The following is a 17913-nucleotide window of genomic DNA, read 5'->3' as shown; positions in this document are numbered from 1 at the left end:
TAGGAAATACAGTCCTTGGATCTTTTTAAAAAGGTGGTGCCTGGGGTCCTGGATACCTGGACTCTCTACATCAGCTAGAATTTTCATTTCCTTTTTAATCACTAGAAACAGAAAACCTAGCATGAGTAGGCTTAAACATACATGGGACTTTATTGCTTATGTAAGTGAATGTGGGCATCAGGTAAGTTTTGATCCACTTACTCAAGTGATGTCCTCATGGACTCAGTTTCTCTAGACCTTCCACTCTGCATTCCATAGTGTTTCTGTCATTCTCAGGCTCCGCGTGTTGTCTTCCCCACCATCGCTATCCCCATAGACCCAAGATCTCTCCATGCAATGGAGAAAAGGAACCCTGCAGATCTAGACTTCACACCATTGAGCCACATGATCCAGCAGAAGACCATCTCTTCTTGGGAAATCCACACAGCTCTGGTGTTCACTCTCTCATTAGTCTGGCTGGGTCACGTGCCCACCTCTAAACCAGTCACAGTGGGAAATGGGCTATGCTGAGTGGCTTAAGCCAGTCGGGTCACCTCTGCAAATGGATCAATCCCAAATCGACCAAAGAGAAAAGGGAGGGCAGAAATGATGCTGGGGGCGGGGCACCACCCATGACCACAACTCTCTGCCCTCCACTCACCCATATCCTTAATGACATTGACACCTGCAGGCGGAGACTTTGGAAAAAGGCGTTTATTGGTGCGGTGGTCTCAACACTCCCCATGACTTGGAACACACGGCCCCCAGGGCCCCCCGTCCCCCCTCCCTTGCACCCCTCCCCCTGCCCTCCCTGTCCCCCGGACCCTGGGAATGGAAGACAATGTGGGATGGGGCCCACGCCCCCGTCTGAGGTACAGTCACTGCCCCTTGCCCCTCTGCCCCTGCTCTGCCCTCTGTCCCCATCCCAAGCTCTGGGTGGTGTAGTTCAGGGTGGGTGTTTATAGAGGGTCTCCCGGGAGTTGGAGCTGGTGACTTGGCATCTTGGTCTTGGCTCAGGATGTCTGTGTGATGCCCCTCTCTCCCCCACTTTGTGTGATGTGGTGTGCCAGGGCGGGGTGTTCCTACAATCAGAGCTGAAGTTACAGCCTCAGAGCCCCTTCCTGATAACAGTTGCCCATCCCGGGGGGAACTACAGCTGGTCACCAGCTACAGGACAGCTGGAGTTTGGACAATTGCTGGTCACAGCCGCTGGTGTGTGTGTGTGTGTGTGTGTGTCTGAGTGTGTGTGAGGGCGGTCAGGTCAGCCTTTGGGAGGTTCAGCCGGTGGAGAGGCCAGGGAGTGGTAGCCCAGCAAGCCCACACCTGTGGGCCGGCTGCAGGGGGGCTGAAGGCAGCTGGTTGGCGCTGCAGGTGGTCGAGGGGAGGGGGCAGGGTGGGGCAAAGCACTGAGACAGACAGGTGACAACAGGCACCAGCCGGACAGTTGGATGGAAGCACCGATTGGCCCAGGAGGGGGCCAGAAAGTCCAGGGTGGGGAGGAACAGGAAAAGTGGGAAGGTCTCAGGCCGCTGAGCCAGCGATGGGGCCTCTGGCTCCAGGCGGCCGGCCGGCTGACAGCAGGGAGGCCCAGAGCCAAGATGGAGGTCCTGCACCTGCTCACAGAGGCTGAGTGACAGCTTGACAGACAAGCGTGAGGTCCTTGCCCACTCCCAACCTGCCCAGGAGACGGCCTTTCAACAGGGTGGGGAGCGGGTGGTGTGAATGCATATACTGGGAAAGCAGGGAGCCTGGCAAACCTCTCCTCACAGCTTCCGCCACGAAGCCCCCATACCTACCTCTAGCCAGAGGTGAGAGACAGCAAGGTTGCGGGCAGTGGATGTGCGGGGTGTCGAGGAGGGAAGAGTGCTGAGCTCCCTTCCCCACCCATTCACACACACACACACGCGCGCGCGCGCGTGCAGGCTCACGCTCACACCCACTACACACACGCGATCCAGTTGACAGCCTGAGCTAAGAGAGGGGTGTGGGGTGGCCGGGGGTGGGTCACAATCAGAAAGGTGAACGGTGGCGAGAATGGCTGTAGAAAGATGCATAATTTTGCGTTATCCCTCACAGTGATGGGTTCTGTAAAGATCTTTCCTCCTTCCCTTCCTTTTCCTCTCTTCTTCCTCGGCGGCCGAGAGCTCCTCTGCCCCCTCGAGACCCGCGGCGCTTGTTCCCCCTTCTCCTCTTGCTCTCGGCCTCAGGCCCCCCGCGGGGGGACTCCAGGGCACTGGATTCTTCCTACATCCTCCACCACAGCCAGCCCAGGGCGGAGAGGAGGGTCAGAGGCCCTGGGGGCCTCGGGGCCGAGTTCTCCAGGGATCCTGGGCCTGGGGAAAGAGAGGGGGTCAGGGGAGGAGGCCCAGAGTGGGGAGACCCCATGTGTGTCTCTCCCGGGCGTCTTGTCTCTGCTCTGAGGGTGTTGTCTGAGGATGCCTCCTGGGGACCTTTCTGGGCTTTCACTCAGTGCGCCTGTTCTCTGACTCTGTTTTAGTCTAAGCATCTGGCAGGTCACTGGCCGCTCCGCCTACAAAGCTCTTCCCACAGATCTTGGCAGGGCTGGCTTCTCTTGACCATTCAGGTCTCAGTTCAAAGGTTACCCCCTCCAGGAAGCTTTCTCTGATGAGCTTATCCAACGCTACCATCCCCAGTTCTATTATTTATTTTCTTCATAGCCATTATTGATATGCAAAATTATTTTTTTGCTTATTTATGTATTTGTTGGCTTTTCAGTCTACTTACGTGTCTACCTGTTTATTGCTTTTCTACTACTGCTAGACCGTAAGCCGTGCGAGTCCCTAGACCTTGGCTCTTTTGTGCGTTGCTGTGTCCCCAGCACCCAGTGCCTGGCCCTTCGTGGGCGCCCAGTGAATACGTCTGTAGAAGGGATCGGTTTCTTGCTGAGTCGAGGGTGCGTCTCTTTCCTAAGTTCGGGGACAGTCTGGGGGCGGCCCGGCATCTCCACCTCCCTGGCCCCGCCCATTCAGCCCCGGCCCCACCCACGCCGCTCCGGCCCCGCCCCTCCTGCCGCTCAGTGACGCACGCAGGAGCCGCATGGAGGCGCTGGACATTCCCAGCCGGTTGGCTGCGCGACACGTGTAGTTGCCGTAATGCCGGGCGCTCACGTTGGCGAAGAGAAGCATCGAGCGGGTGCGCTCCGTCTGCACCTTCAGGCCCTCGGCCGTGCCACTGCTCAGCCTGCCGGGGATCCGGGTCAGGGACCAGGCCGCAGGACCCCGGCCCGGGGCCCTCTCCAGGCGGAAAGCCCAGCCCCCTGACTGTCAGGCTCCCCGATTCCCTGGAGACCCTACATTCTGTCCCCTACCCCAGCGACCCGTGGATCTCGGGCCACTCCCACCGACGCCCCTCTCCAGGCAGCCCAGCCCCTCAGGGACACTGGACTCTCTCAGTGTGTACCTCCGACCACTAGGGGCACCCAGGCCCCGCTGGACCCCAGACCCAATGGTCCCCTAACCCTAAAACTTCTCTGCCAGATCCTCAGTATCGACCCCCACCCCAGACCTTCTTCCTGAAGAGCCGGAGGAGACCAGGCTCCAGCATTCATCATCCTGGGACCCAAATTTCCAGTAAGCCACCACAGTTTCCCTGGGGCTCAGAGGACCCCAACACCTAGAAGCCGGACCCCCAAGTTCTCAGGAGCCAGTACTCTGCTCCCTCTGCCCCCCCTCCCCGCGGTCCAAAGGACCAAGGACCCCACCACCACCACCATCACCACCACGGCGGGCCCCGGTGCCGTCCTCACAGTCTGTCATCCTTGTACCACTGGAAATCCGCGGGGGGCACCGCCATAGCTTCGCAGCGCAGGAGGGCGGCCCGGCCCACGGCTGTGCGGGCGCTGGTCACGTCCGTGATGGTCGGAGGATCTGGTGAGGGACCAGGGTCAGCGAATTCTCCTAGCCGGCTGGGGACGAAGGGGTCCCACCCCCAGCCCACTCCTCTCTCCTTACCAGGAGTCCAGGTCTCCAGCATCCCCCCACCCCCCCCCAAGACTCCTTCCTCACGCAGACCCCCCCATACCCTTCATCCCCAGGGGCCCAGGACCCGCCCCGCTTTCGTGCCCAGTGCCGGGGGCTCACAGTTGACTGTGACCAGCACGCGGCGGCTGTCAGGTGCAGAGGTCACCCCGTTGTGAGTCACGCACTCATATTCCCCGGCCTGGCCCCGCTGGATGTCGTAAATCTCAAGGATCTCGCCTTCGGAGGTGAAGCCATCTGTGGGGGGAAGGGAGGGGAGGGGCGGGGCCAGACACAAACACTTAACACGGGACAACACGGGCACAACACGGACACACATCAGCGGGGCGGACAGCGCAGGGCCTGGAGTGCCCGGGTCAGTGGGAATGGGGAGGGGCTTGCCGGGCCTGGGATCTCCTGCTAGGGGTGGGGCAGAGAATGAGCATCTGGGGCTTAGTAACTAGAACCCAGTGGGGAGGGTCCTAGAACTGGGGGCGTTCAGGGGATACAGTGATCTGGGAGTCCATAACTCAGATCATGCGGCTCACAGGACCCAGTGGGGAGGATCCTAGGATCTTGGGGCTCAGAAAGATCTAGAAAATACAGACCCAGTTGGGGAGGATCCAGAGTTCTGGGATCTAGCCCTTGGGACCCAAGGAATCAGGATCTGGTGATTGGGATCAGCAATCCAGATATCTGGGGTCTTATGACAGAGCGCCGGCTCAGAAGACCCTCTGGGACTCAGAGCATCCAGGGATCCAGAAACTCGAGACCAGGACTGTGGGGCTCAGATGAACCAGGAGGGGAGGATCCAAGGATCTGAGACCTAGTTATTGGGTTCTGGGGTCCCAAGGGATCTAGTGATTGGCACAATTGGTCTCCAAAGACCCAGTGAGTGAGGATCTAGGGATCTGGGAAATGGCAGTAGAGATCTAGGTAAAAGGGGAGTGGGTGACGTCTGCGATCTGGAACGTCCCTTTCAGGCCCCTTGGCACTCTGTTCGGGGGCAGCCGTGGTTCTTAGCCCTATCACTGGAATCACTTGAAGGGCTTGTTCAGACAGGTTGTGGTGGTGATGCGGGGAGGGGTGGTTCGGACTCATTAACTCTGGGGTGGGCCCAAGAATGTGCATTTCTGGCAAGTTTCCAGGTGATGCCAATGCTGCCAGCCTGGGGACCACACTTTGAGAAGCACTGGCCTAAGGCATCCGGCAGAGATGTAGTGATGTGCGCAGGAGACAGGAACATGGGCCAGGGTCATGGCTGTAACCTGGCTCTGGCCATCTAGTGGTAGGGGTCTGAGTCCCGGAGAATCCTGTGAGCTGGGGGGGAAGAGACTGAGGCCACTGGGGTCGGGGATGTGGGGCAAGTTGGGATCTAGGAGGTGATTTGGAGGAAACAGCCCAGGCCTGGGATGGCAAGTGGGGAAGGCTCTAAGGCTCTGGGGTCTTCCACTGAAATAACAGGACCAGGGTAGGAGGGGGAAATCCAGTCATCACAAGGGTTCCGGGGGGGATCAAAGGAGGGGGGTAATGGGAGATTCTGGGTATCTAGCTAGGGATATGGGGAATTGAGAGGCCCAGACTGCGGAGTGGGGGAAGGGGCTTTCGGCCAGGAGTGGGGTCCTCACCTCGGAGCTGCCTCCAGGTGACCGTGGGCTCCGGCCGCCCCACGGCCAGGCAGAGCAAGTTCACATTACTCCCCTCGTTCACAGTCACAGGCGAAGAGATATTCACGATGCGGGCGGGGACTGCAGGCGGGAGGGAAGGTCAGTGAGAGGCCAGATGTGGGCTCCCAAGACCCAGGATCCAGGCCTGGCCCCTCCTTCTTCAGACCAGGATCCAGGCCCCCAGCTCCTCCCTCCTCAGACCCAGGGGTCCAGGCCCCCAGCCCCTCCTCCCTCAGACCCCGGGGTCCAGGCCCCCAGCCCCTCCCCCCTCAGACCCAGGGGTCCAGGCCCCCGGCCCCTCCCCCCTCAGACCCAGGAGTCCAGGCCCCCAGCCCCTCCTCCCTCAGACCCAGGAGTCCAGCTGACATTCCTCTGTCTTTCTGTAAGAAATCCTCTGTGTTTTCCATTCCCTCTGGGTCTGGCTCCTTCTCCAGCTGCTGGTCTTGTCTTCCTCACTCTTTCTCAGTCTCTCTCCACCTTCCTCCTAACTTGGTTTCTATTTTCTATCTTCTGGTCTGAATTCCTCCTTCCCCGTCTCTATTTTTATTGATTAGTATTATTATTTAAAAAAATTATTTAACGAATGCTCGTATGGTGCTTACTGTGTGTAAGCTTACAGTGTTCTAAGTGTTTGACAAAAATTAACCCATTAAACCCTCACTACTCCCTTTTGGGGTAGATGTTGCTATATTCATCAATTCTAACACACAGGGGCGTTTCCCACCTCGACCCCACCCGTTTGCACATTTCTCCAATCAGGATGGCTTTACGATGTAGGACGCCAGTGTTTAATTGGAAGGGTTTTTTTTTGTTTTGTTTTGTTTTCCGTTTCTAGCAAGGCATAAGATAAAGGTGCCCCTTCCAACTGACGATGTTTTGGACTTGATACATGACAGCGTCATCCCCATTTTGCAGATGAGGCGTCTGAGACCGCCAGGCTCGCTCTGGATCCCTCAGCCACTGGGTGGTGGCGGTGAGGTGGGAAGCTGGGGGAATCTGGCTTCAAGTCGGGGCTTGTCAACGGCCCCGCTGGGCTGTCCCTGTGGTCCTGTCTCTCCAAGTGCTCCCTGCCTTCCAGACCACCTCTGAGGCCATGTGAGGCAGCCTCCTGCCCTCTCCGTGGATCTCTCCAACCCCACCTCTCCCACTCTGCGCATCCAGCCCCCGCACGTGCTGTTCTTTTTCCGGGACCAGCCCTGCACCCACCTGAAGGTCTCGGCTCGGACGTTATGTCTGGGAAGCTGCCTCTCCTTGGAAAGTCACCTCCAAAGGGGCAGGGACAGCCTGCCTGGCTCCTTCTCTGTCCCCAGCCCGTGGAGCAATGCTTGCACGTGGTAGGTGCCCCATAAACAGGGCTGAGTGAATGAATGCGCTCTTCCTCCGAGTTCACCCTCGCCCCTGTAGCTCTCCTGCCCTAGAAGTTGCCTGTGACGTTCCCTCCCTCTGCTTGGCTGGAATTCGTGAGGGCAGGGTGTGTGTCTGCCTCCCCATGGCTGTGTCCCAGGGATCGGCGAGGACATGAGGGTCCCCCGTCCCCTGCGCCCGCCACCCGGGCCCATCCCGCCCACCCCCCCCCCAGGGCCTCAGCTGGGGGCTCACCGTGGACGATGAGGTAGACCTGAGTGGTGTACGGCTGGCGGCGGGTCTGGAAGGAGCAGGTGTAGAGGCCCTCGTCGCCCAGCCCCACCTGGGTGATGAGGATGGAGAACTCCTCGGGCGTGTTGGTGAGCAGCCGCACCCTCGGGTCACTGGTCCAGCGGTCGTTGCCCGCGTACAGGATGTTGGAGCGGTTCAGCCAGGCCACTCGGGTCACATGCTCGTCGATGAAGCAGCTGGCGGGGAGGACGAGGGCAGGGTGATTTTCTTCTATCCCTCACCCCCGCCTGGCCCTCCAGGGTCCCCCGTCGCGGGGGCTTGGTGGTGGTGGGAGGAAGGCCCACTGCAGTGCTTGGAGGCAGGTGTGACTGCACCCACTTTACAGGTGGGCAAACTGAGCCTCAAAGAGGGAGAGCTGTGAGCCCAAGTGCACAACAGAATGACAGCTGATGGTTATTGATTGTTGTGTGTCAGAGACCCAAAAAGAGGGGGACAGACACACTGGGGGAGAGGGACAAAGATGCAGAATGATGAGGGACCCAGAGATAGAAGGACAGAGACCCAGAGAGAGGGGGACAGAGACTCAGAGAGAAGGGGACAGACCCAGACTGGGTAGGCAGAGAGCTGGGGGAGTGTAAGCTTGGCTCTCACCAAGCAGGCACAGTGTGCCAGGCTCTCTAAGCTCAGGGCGTGTGTACAGACTCTTGAATCCTCACAACAACCCAGGTGGTGGTCACCATTCCTCCACCCATTTGACAGATTGGGACACTGAGGCCCAGGGGTGGACCTGGGCCCAGAGTCTGGGCCCCAGTGACCTCTCTCTTGACAGGGGAGGTGTGGGCTGTGCCTGGGGGTCAGGACCATTTCCCCCCAAGCAAGGTGAAGGGGCAGTACCCTCCGGGTCTCCCTACCTGAGCGTGGCGTTGTCACCTTCGCACACTGTGTAGTTGTCCGCAGGGGAGCTGAACTCCAGGCTCTGGGACAGCAGCCCTGTGGAAGGGAGGGCAGCTCAGCTCGGCGGGACTGTACGCATCTGTACACACGCACACACACACACACACACCACAGCAGATACAGACACTTCCCACACCCACTGGCACACACATTCACTGTTGTTTTCAGAGACACACATGGCAGACACACTCAGAGCAGACACACGCAACACTTTCCCACAAGCCCACACTGACCCAGACAGACTGGGATACACAAACCTATGCACCTCCAGAGACATTGAGACAACACACAATCACACACACAAACACACATGTACGTGCACACAGACACACGCACACCAATACATATACACACTCAGAGGTGCTGTGTACAGACGTGCACACACACACAGACATATGCACAGATTCACAATTACAGAACTGCATACGCGCAGATACAAACAGATATGCACAGGTGTGCACACAGGTACGTCTACAAGCACAGATACACATGTACACAGACACACACGCAGACATGGCACAAGGCACACACATACATGTTCACAGTGTACAGACACATACACACAGATTCAAGAATACACACATACACAGATATCCGTGTACACAGGCACACATACACATATTCACAGACTCACGAGTACATAGATACACATACACACAGATACAGATACAGATGTAACAGACATGTGCACACGGATACACACAGGTACACACATTAATTCAGAAACACGTGGAAAGACATGCTTCAGGGAGATACTCAACACCCAGACATCCAGACATGCAAATGCAAACACGCACACAAACACGGATGGACGCGAATATCCACGCGGACACACGTCTATCACAGACGCGCAGGACGCGCTGAGGCGTGCTACAGAGACCCTCGCGTCTACACAGACTCCCCCGTGTGCCCGTGCCCGGTGGGGCACGCCCTTGAGGGCGCATGCCACCTGCCTGCGCGCTGCAGCGCCGCCCCCCCCGCCCCCGCCATTCATCTCTCTGTGGACCGTGGCCAGCGGCTGGACCGGGGCCAGGGAGTGGGAGCTGGGCACGCGGAGGCGGCGGATGGAGACAGCACCGGGAGGGGAAAGGAGGCGGCCGATGACCTTGGACGCCTGAGCGGCACGGGCCTACACCGGGCTGCCCTGGCCCCCGCCCCAGGATGAGGAGCTCATTAATCTAATGAGTTAATTGCCCGTGTCCCGCCAACGACTCCCGGAGGCCCTCTCCATCAGCAGCCCCTCTGGACGGGGCTGGGCCAGAGCCAGTGCAGTGGGCTCGCCAGGCCCTGGGGGTTTGCAGCCCCTCACCCTGGGCTCGCCCGGGCCAGAGTCGCTCCTGTAATCTGAAGGGCCCTGGAGGGAGGGAAAGGACTTGCCCGTCCTGAGCTGTGCAGAAAGGGTGCTGCCACGCACAACCCTAGTAACAGGAGGGGGCGGCCAGGGGACAGACAGACAGACACACACACAGTCACCAGGGTCCGGGAAAGATGCGCAGAGCCCGCCCGGGGGCCAGGAGATAGCCCCACGCATGGCAGTGGGTCCTGCTCAGAGGGACAGAGACCTACATACTCATGCTGACGCACACAGCCCAGGACACACACCCAGGAGAAGGTCAGTTAGGAAAGACAACTCTCTCCCAGAAGCATGCGTCTCAGCCATCAGAGGGAGAGCTCCAGGCCAAGCAGCCACGGCACCCTGACCCTCCCCACCATATACAACCGGACCCACACGGTTACCCTGACACCAGCGGGCCCACACGCGCAGGTGCAAAGTCTACACACGGTTACAGCCCTACCTGGAGGGCTGTCTCTCTCTCACACACACACACACACACACACACACACACACACACACTGGCTGATTCGGTCACAGTGACACTACCAGCGGGAGGGCTGTGCTCACCCCCGGCCCTGGAAAGTCGTGCATGAAGATACGGCCTGTGCAGTGAAATAGCGACACAGTTGCAGCCTCTTAAATACAAAGGGGCTGCCCTGGGCCAAGAATCGGGCGCATGCAGTCAGGCTGTCACCTATGATCAGATCACACACAGCCCTATCTGCACACACACACCCACACCCCACAGGATTTGTCATACCCCTGGTCACACACATCCTAGACCAAGCTTTCTCCATCTCGGCACCACTGACATTGGGGGCTGGATGATTCTTCATTGTGGGGCCGTCCTGTGAGTGTAGGATGTTCCACAGCTCCCCTGGCCTCGACCCCCTAGACGCCAGTAGCTCCCCTGCCCCAAGCAAAATTACCTCTGGACATTGCCAGATACCTCCCAGGGGGCGAAATCACCCCACCTGCCCCCCCTCCCCCCAGCCCTGTGACGGCCACTGCCTAGGGTTCAAGGAGGACAACCCCAGTCTGGGGGTTGAAGAGGAAGCTGTCCAAGGTGCCCCACTTCAGGGAAGAACCCAGGGCTCCTGAGCTCAGGCTAGGGCCCTGGGGGGGGGGGTGTGGACCTCACAGAGGTGGGCAGGATCTTAATCATATGTCCAGCAGACAGAAAAACAGACAGACACACACACACTCCTTGCCAGAGGGATCTTTCCAACACTCGGAGTGGCCCCCAGGACGAAGTCCCAGCCCCTCAGCCTGGAGTCCGGGGTCCCGGCGTCACTCTCCTGCTTCCTCTCCCCTAGTGTAGCCCAGCTCTGCATTTCCCACTTTTCTCCCCTCTCCCTCCTTCCCACTGTTTCCCATCAAAACGTTTCTCCTTCTCCAGGGACCTAGTATATGGGGGCCTCTCCTAGGAGAGATGGCCCATCCGAGCCCATGTGAGCTCCCGCTCTGCTCCCAGAGCTCCGTGGACCAGAGTTCTCTGCCTCCCCCAGCTGCTCCTCCAGGGCAGGGCCTGGCTCAGACCATCTGTTTCCCCAGCACGCCCAGCTGGGCCCTGGCTGCGGGCAGTCTCGGGAGATGAGTGATGAAGTTATCTCAAGTGGGTCTTCGATTCCTGGTCTGTGTGTCTATACATTTGGATGTTGTGGGTCTGCATGTCTGTCTCACGCAGTTCCCAGACTCCAGGCTCAGGAGGACCCTCCGTGCTGTGTGACCTTGGGTAAGTCCCTTCCCCTCTCTGGGCTTCGGTAAATGGGGGTGGGGGTCAGGTTAGCCATTCCACCACCCTGTCTGTCACCGGGCCCGGCCCCTCCCTCTGTCTCAGTCCCAGTCACCCTGCACTGTTTTCAGGTCTGCTTTCCTCACCAGACGGGAGCCTCTTAGGGCAGGGCCTGGGTCTCCCCACCTCCAGCATCACCCAGCTCAGGGCCTGGTCCACAGGAGGCCTCAAGAGATGTTTCATATAAAAATAAACAAGCTAGTGCACATGAGGTCCCCTCTGCAGGAATTCTCCTTGGGAAACTCTGACTCCCTACCCCCTCCAGCCCTAGTCTGTGTTCCCACAATGCCTGGACTACCTCCCTTACAGCTGTGGTGACTGTATCTGTCTCCCCCAGCAGGCTATAAGTTTCTTTTTTTTTTTTTTGACCATACCACGCGGCAGGTGGGATCTTTGTTCCCTGACCAGGGATTGAACCCGTGCCCCCTGCAGTGGAAGTGCAGAGTCCTAACCCCTGGACCGCCAGGGAAGTCCCAGCTATAAGTTTCTTGAGGGCAGAGCCTGGGTCTGACTCAGGTCTGTATCCCCAGCATCTTCCAGCACAGGGCCTGGCCTGGAAAGCCTTGGGAAATATTTGTTGAATGAGTGAATGTAAATGGATTCCTACAACATGCTTTGCCACCTCTTGGACTCTTACACATTCTTCAAAACCCCAACTCAAACGCCCCCTCCTCCAGAAGGACCTCCCTGACTGTTCAAGGCAGAGAGTCTCCACTCTCTCTACTGCGTACCCTCTGACTCAGCTGGGACACTGTCCAGTGGTGTCTTCCCTACCTGACCAGGAGTTCCCTGAGGGCCCGAATCTTGGTTGTGTCCCCCAGAGCTGGGCTTAGCTCCAAGCGGGGAACTGTTTGTAGAGGGGCTGGATGGTCTCTAGAGACTCGCTAAGAAAGCCCTAAGGAGCCTGGGTTGATAAGATCAAATGTCTGTCCCCCTGTTTCCTGGCTGGGTGACCCCCGGCCAGTCTGAGCCTCAGTTTCCCCAACTGTAGCAAGGAGAAAAATAGTAGTTCTTCCCTCGGAGGGTTTTTTGTCAAGGATTCCATGAGAATGTACAAGCAAAATGTTTAGCTCAGCACTTAGCAGGCAAAAAGGGCCCAAGAAATGCTAGCTGTTCCTAACAGCACCTTCTTTTTAAAGAAACATCTATTGTTATCCCCTGGTTCGGTGTCGGTCCCCCGGGAGTGGAGGGAGGGGGGCAGAGCGAGTCTGGCCTGTAGGTTGCTCTATGCCCAGCACCCACCCCTGAGTCGGCGACGCATGTAAAGACGCGGTCAGCATCTGCTCTGCCACGACCATGCCAGCGTGACCAGGCTGCTAAAAGAACGGACCGGGGAGCCGGGCTGCCAGGGTGGAAATCCCAGCTGTGCCACTGGGTTGCACAAGTTACTTCCCCTCCCTGAGACTCAGTTTCCCCACCTGTAAGTGGGGACGATCATCGTGCCTCCCTCATTGGGTTGTGGGGGAGAGGATGAAAGGAGGTCACCCAAGCAATGGGCTCAATACAGTGCCTGCTAGTTAAGTGCTTGCAAACAGCTCTATGTGTGTTGGCTGATGGGATGGTTACGGGGCAGGTGCCAGCCTGGCGGGAGATCCAGTGGTGATGGGACGGACCACACGGGTCTCTGCCAGTCCAGACCAGTGGCTCTCATACCCGTTTGATAAACCAAGGGATGAAGGTTGCAGTGGGTGAATTCCCTTCTCTTGAGAGAAGGGGATTTCTGGGACTTCCCTGGTGGCGCAGTGGTTAAGAATCCGCCTGCCAATGCAGGGGACACGGCTTTGAGCCCTGGTCCAGGAAGATCCCACGTGTCGCGGAGCAACAAAGCCCATGAGCCACAACTACTGAGCCTGTGCTCTAGAGCCCTCGAGCCACAAATACTGAGCCCACGTGCTGCCACTGCTGAAGCCCGTATGCCTAGAGCCTGTGCTCCGCAACAAGAGAAGCCACCGCAACGAGAAGCCCACGCACCGCAAGGAAGAGTAGCCCCTGCTCGCCGCAACTAGAGAAAGCCCGCGCGCAGCAATGAAGACCCAACGCAGCCAAACAAACAAACAAACAAAAAAAACGAAAAAAAAAAAAAAGAGAGAAGGGGATTTCTAACAAGCTGAGTGACCTTGAGCTGGACATAAGAACCTCCTGCCGCCCCTCAAAGGAACTTAGGTGGAAATGGGACCCTCCAATGCAGGGGATGCTTAGATTCCACCATCCCAGAACTCACAGATGGGGAAACCGAGGCCCAGGAGTGTGTGTGAACTTGTGGCGGGTGCTTGGGGAGAAGACGCCGGGCTGCAGGGAGGGGTGGGGGCCACGTGAGTGCGGGTCCGTGTGGCTTTGGCAGGGAAGAGCCGTGAGAAGGGGCCGGGCCTGGTCTAACAGCCATTGAGGAGCCCCCAGAGCCCTCTTCCTCTTTGCTGATCTCCCAAGTCCTTCTTAGCACTGATGCCCAGAGTCTGGCTGCAGAGCCAAGAGCCCGGGAACCTTCCACATGCTGGCTGTTTCTTTCCGCTGGTTCTCGCCGCAGGGCCTTTGCCTCTGCCGTTCCCTCGGGATCTTTCCAAGGCTGATTTCTCCCCTCCTTTCAGTCTGAACTCCCCTCAGCTGCTCAGACACCACCTGAGGTCACAAGGCCAACTTCTGCCGGGTCATTCTTATTTTCTCTACGTGACTCATCACATTCTGAAATTACCTGTTTACTTCTGAGGGTTTTTTTTTTACTTTGTGGATCTCTCTCCATCCCACGAGGATGTAAGCTCTGCGAGGGCAGGGACTTCACTGCTGTGTTTATAGATTCCCAGGGCTTAGAACAGCGACTATGTGCTCAGTAAATACCTGTTAAATGAGCCGATGACGCGGCGCCCACAGTCCAGACAAATCGGGGGCCTGGGGGGTCACCCACGCCCAGGTTCACCCTGTCCCCACTCCGTATAATATGGCAAAGGAATTGCCCCCAAATCTCCTGCAGCATCTACTTTTCTAAGCGGATGTGTGTGTGTGTGTGTGTGTGTGTGTGTGTGTGTGTGTGTGTTGGCATAAAGAATTTGGGGGGGGGGAGGCACGATAGAACAATATCTACAGATGCTGGGGAGGTAGAGTTAAGTGGAAAAAAAAAGCCAGTTTTGCAGAGAAATGGCTTTATTTTGTTTCTATCTGGGGAAAAACATCAACAAACTAACCAATCCCTTACAGATGCTGAACTGCGCGTCTGACTGTGTAGGTGGGAGAAGGCTGGGGACGCTGGGCCAGGGCTGTGGACCCCGGCTCCCTCTCGAGAGTGGGTTTGGGGAGGGTAGGGGAGCGGGACGCAGTGGGGTTTGCTCTTATGCATATTTGTAGTGGATGGTTTACTTGTATGCTTTCCTCCCGTAATCTGGAAACCATCCAATGAATAAAAGAGAGGAGGAGATGCAGTTTGGTGTATCTTCCACCGGCTTTTTCTCAGCCCCAACGGTCAGAGGGTGGTGGGTGAGTGGGGCTCTCTTTCTGCCTCCCTAATCCCGTCTCAGCTCATCCCCCACTCTGCCCTGTCCCCCTTGCTCGCAGTTCTCTGATGGGGGACAAAAGGCCCAGAGATGGGACTGGACTTGACCTAGGTCACAGACCACCTCCTGGTTCCACTAAGATCCCAGCCCAGCACCTGTGAACAGCAGTGATTTCTAGGGTTCTGAAGAGTAAAAGTAGAAGGAAAGTGGGAAGTTACTTGAGAGTAAAGGAAGAGAGAGAGAGAGGGCTAACGGGAGACAGCCAGAGACAGTGAAAGCACAAGGAGGAAAATGAGTGGGCGAGATGAGACGTGAGTTCCCAGAAGTGAGTGAGGACCAAGGCACATCTCAGGGGCCAGAAAGAGACAGAGAGACACACGTGGTGTGACATGGAGAAGCAGTTCCAGAGGCAGGGAGGGACAGATGTGAAGTTGTGCTGAGCCCAGCAGGGATGGAGAGAAGGGGACCCAGAGACAGAGACAAACGGAATGTCACCCAGAGCCAGGGAGCCTCCGGAAGTGGCCGAGATGTGAGAGAGACCTAAGGAGACAAGTGACAGAGACAGAGACACAGACAGGCAGGGATTCGGACGGGTCAAGTGGGAGGGGCACTCAGACGGTCTGCACCAGGGGGGGAGGGACCCTCCGGCTCAGCATCCTGTGTCCTGTGTGTGCAGGGCCGGGTTTGTGTGACCGTGGGTGTCTGCAGGTGCGGCTCCGGGTCAGACCGGGGGGATGGGTGTTTATGTGGCTGTGCGAGGCCGGTGTGTGTGGGCGGGTGGCTCAGAGCCGCTGGCGCTGTCTCGCTGAGACTGTTGGGGGTTCTAGGGTGTTCCCGATTGTGTGTCCCTGACTCTGTGATCCTGGATTGGGGGTTCTAGGGTGTTCCCGATTGTGTGTCCCTGGCTCTGTGATCCTGGCTTGGGGCAGGGCCTGGGGGAATCCTCTGGAAGCACCGAATTAACCCTGTCCTCTGCCCCCTGCCTTCTTGCTCTCCCCTCCTCTCCTTAGGGGGCATCTACTGGACCATCCCCAGTTTGCCAGCCCACTGGGGAGACACAAGATCCAGCCACACGTCCTCTAAACAGAGACTGCCAAGTTCACTCCCCAGCCCCCCCCTCCCCACTTTCCATTCTCCCCTTCCTGCTCAACAAAAGACCAGCCCCAGTCCCCCTCCCCCACTGGGAGGGCTGAGTTTAACCCTTTGACCCCGTGTTAACCCTTCCCTTCCCTCCCTCCTCAATCTGCCCGTCTCTTAGGCTCCGTCCTGCCCCGAACCCAAATATTCAGCCAGAGCTTTCCACATCTGAGTCCCCAGCCCAGCACCCCAACTTCTTGGATCTCCAGCTCCATTGCCCCCCACATAACTGCAACCCTCCAAATACTAATACTTTCTCCCAACCTAGACCACCCAGCTGGGGAATTTCAGCCCCTTCTCAGCTGGGAGACCAGACCCCAGCCCCTTCTTTTCCCGGCCCTGGGACGGAGGTCTATGGACACCCCTGCCCCCTCCTCTTACTGACCCTGGGAAGACACCATCCCCCCAACCTTTCCCCAGAAACGCCTACCCCAGCCCTCAGGCAGGGACCCCCTGCGGGACCCTCTCCACGCAGAGACGAAGACCCCCGACGGGGCATACCTCTTCCTACCCTCCTCCCACCCCCACCAACTCAGTTCAGAGATCCTGCCGGGGGACCCTTACTGAGCTTCTATCTCCCTCCCCGATCCGGAGCCGCAGACTCCCGCCCCCAGGCCGGGACCAGGTGTCCGAGACCCTCTCGCCGGCCCGGAGAAGCACACCTCCGCCCCTAGGCCCAGGCTCGGGCCCCAGGACGCGGACCCCCGCCCCCGGGCATGGATCCAGACGTCCGAGGACCCCTTTCCCAGCCAGAGGATGCAGCCCCCGCCCCCGGGCCCAGACCTCCGCGTCCGGGGGCCTCCTCTTCCCTGCCCAGGGTTGCACCCTCCCCCGCCCCCAATCCCCGCCCGGGACCCTGGAGTCCCGGCCGAGCCCCCCGCCCCCGGCGCTGCGGTACCTCGACTGATGACGGCCAGGCCGGCCAGGGCGGCGGCGGCGAGAAGCCGGAGCCGGGCCCCGGGCGCAGGGGGGGGCATCGCGGCAGCGGCGGCGCGAAGGGGGAGGGGAAAGGGGGGGCCGGTCCGGGGCGCGCGAGGCCTGGGGGGAGAGGGGGAGGGGGAGGGGGGACCCCGCCTGCGGCTGCACCGGCCCGGGGGGCGGCGGGGGCGGGGGGAGGGGGCTGGGGGGGCGCGACGAGGCGGCCGGAGCTGCTGCAGACCCGGGGAGGGGGCGGTGCTGACGGGCAGGAAGGCCGACCAATCAGGGGAGGCGGGGGGCCGGGGAGGCGGGGCCGAGGAGGGTTGCTCGGTGGAGGGAGAGGCCTTTGTTACTGCGGCCCGGCCCCTACCCCCTCCCGCCCCGCGGCGTCCACACGGCTTCCCACCTCGGATCCCTAGAACCCCGGGTCTGGGACACTTTTCCTGGAGCCCACCTCCCTCCTGCTTCAGGTCCCCATTTCATCCTCCCTCAGACCCAGAAATTCCGGCCCCCCAACCCCAGAAGTCCGGGCCCCCAGCCCCCTCAGGCCCAGGATGTCGGCTCCCCAAGTCCCCACCTCCCCCAGGCCCAGGAATCAGAGCTCCCAGCCCCCTCGTCCTGGGGGACATAGTTCCGCTTCTCCATCTACTTTCATGAATAGCACTGACTTTGGGGTGAAATTTCCTTCTTCCGTCCATCCCAACCCTCATCCCCAGGATAATAGGGGACCGGGGAGAGACTGGGGGACTTGACCTTGGGAGATGGGAATCCAAGGTTCAGGTACGAAGAATCCCCACTGCTCATTCTTTCAGTCACTTGGCTGCGGCGGGACCTTGGACAAGTGACTTCTTTCCCCAGAATCTCGGTGTCTTCCCTGCAAGATGGAATCATCTCTATTTATCAAGGTTATTGAGAAGAATAACGGAGGTCCTGGGGAGGGTGCTAGCTCAGCCCGGTGCCCTAACAACCTGAAGTTAGTTCTTCCTCCTGGTCCCACTATGCATCCATTTACCGGGTATCGTCCTCCCTCCTGGCCCACCAGCTGAGGCATCCCTGTGCCCTGTGCCCCCAT

At 58.9% G+C, this 17913-nt stretch overlaps 1 protein-coding gene across 1 annotated transcript; it reads right to left on the bottom strand.

Annotated features, from left to right (window-relative positions):
* Nucleotides 1-1992: 1992 nt before the first annotated feature.
* Nucleotides 1993-16900, bottom strand: IGLON5 (IgLON family member 5). Its single transcript, XM_068527810.1, has 8 exons — nt 16822-16900; nt 8131-8209; nt 7223-7455; nt 5585-5704; nt 4080-4214; nt 3746-3866; nt 3026-3180; nt 1993-2312 (listed from the first exon to the last, which is right to left on the bottom strand). The coding sequence occupies exons 1-8, from the start codon at nt 16898-16900 to the stop codon at nt 2224-2226; spliced, it is 1011 nt and encodes a 336-aa protein (XP_068383911.1). The 3' UTR covers nt 1993-2223.
* Nucleotides 16901-17913: the final 1013 nt, after the last annotated feature.

Source organism: Eschrichtius robustus, chromosome 19 (assembly GCF_028021215.1).
Source record: "Eschrichtius robustus isolate mEscRob2 chromosome 19, mEscRob2.pri, whole genome shotgun sequence".
NCBI lineage: Eukaryota > Metazoa > Chordata > Mammalia > Artiodactyla > Eschrichtiidae > Eschrichtius > Eschrichtius robustus.
The sequence above is the reverse complement of the archived record's forward strand: the minus strand, read 5'-3'. Positions and strand labels throughout refer to the sequence as shown.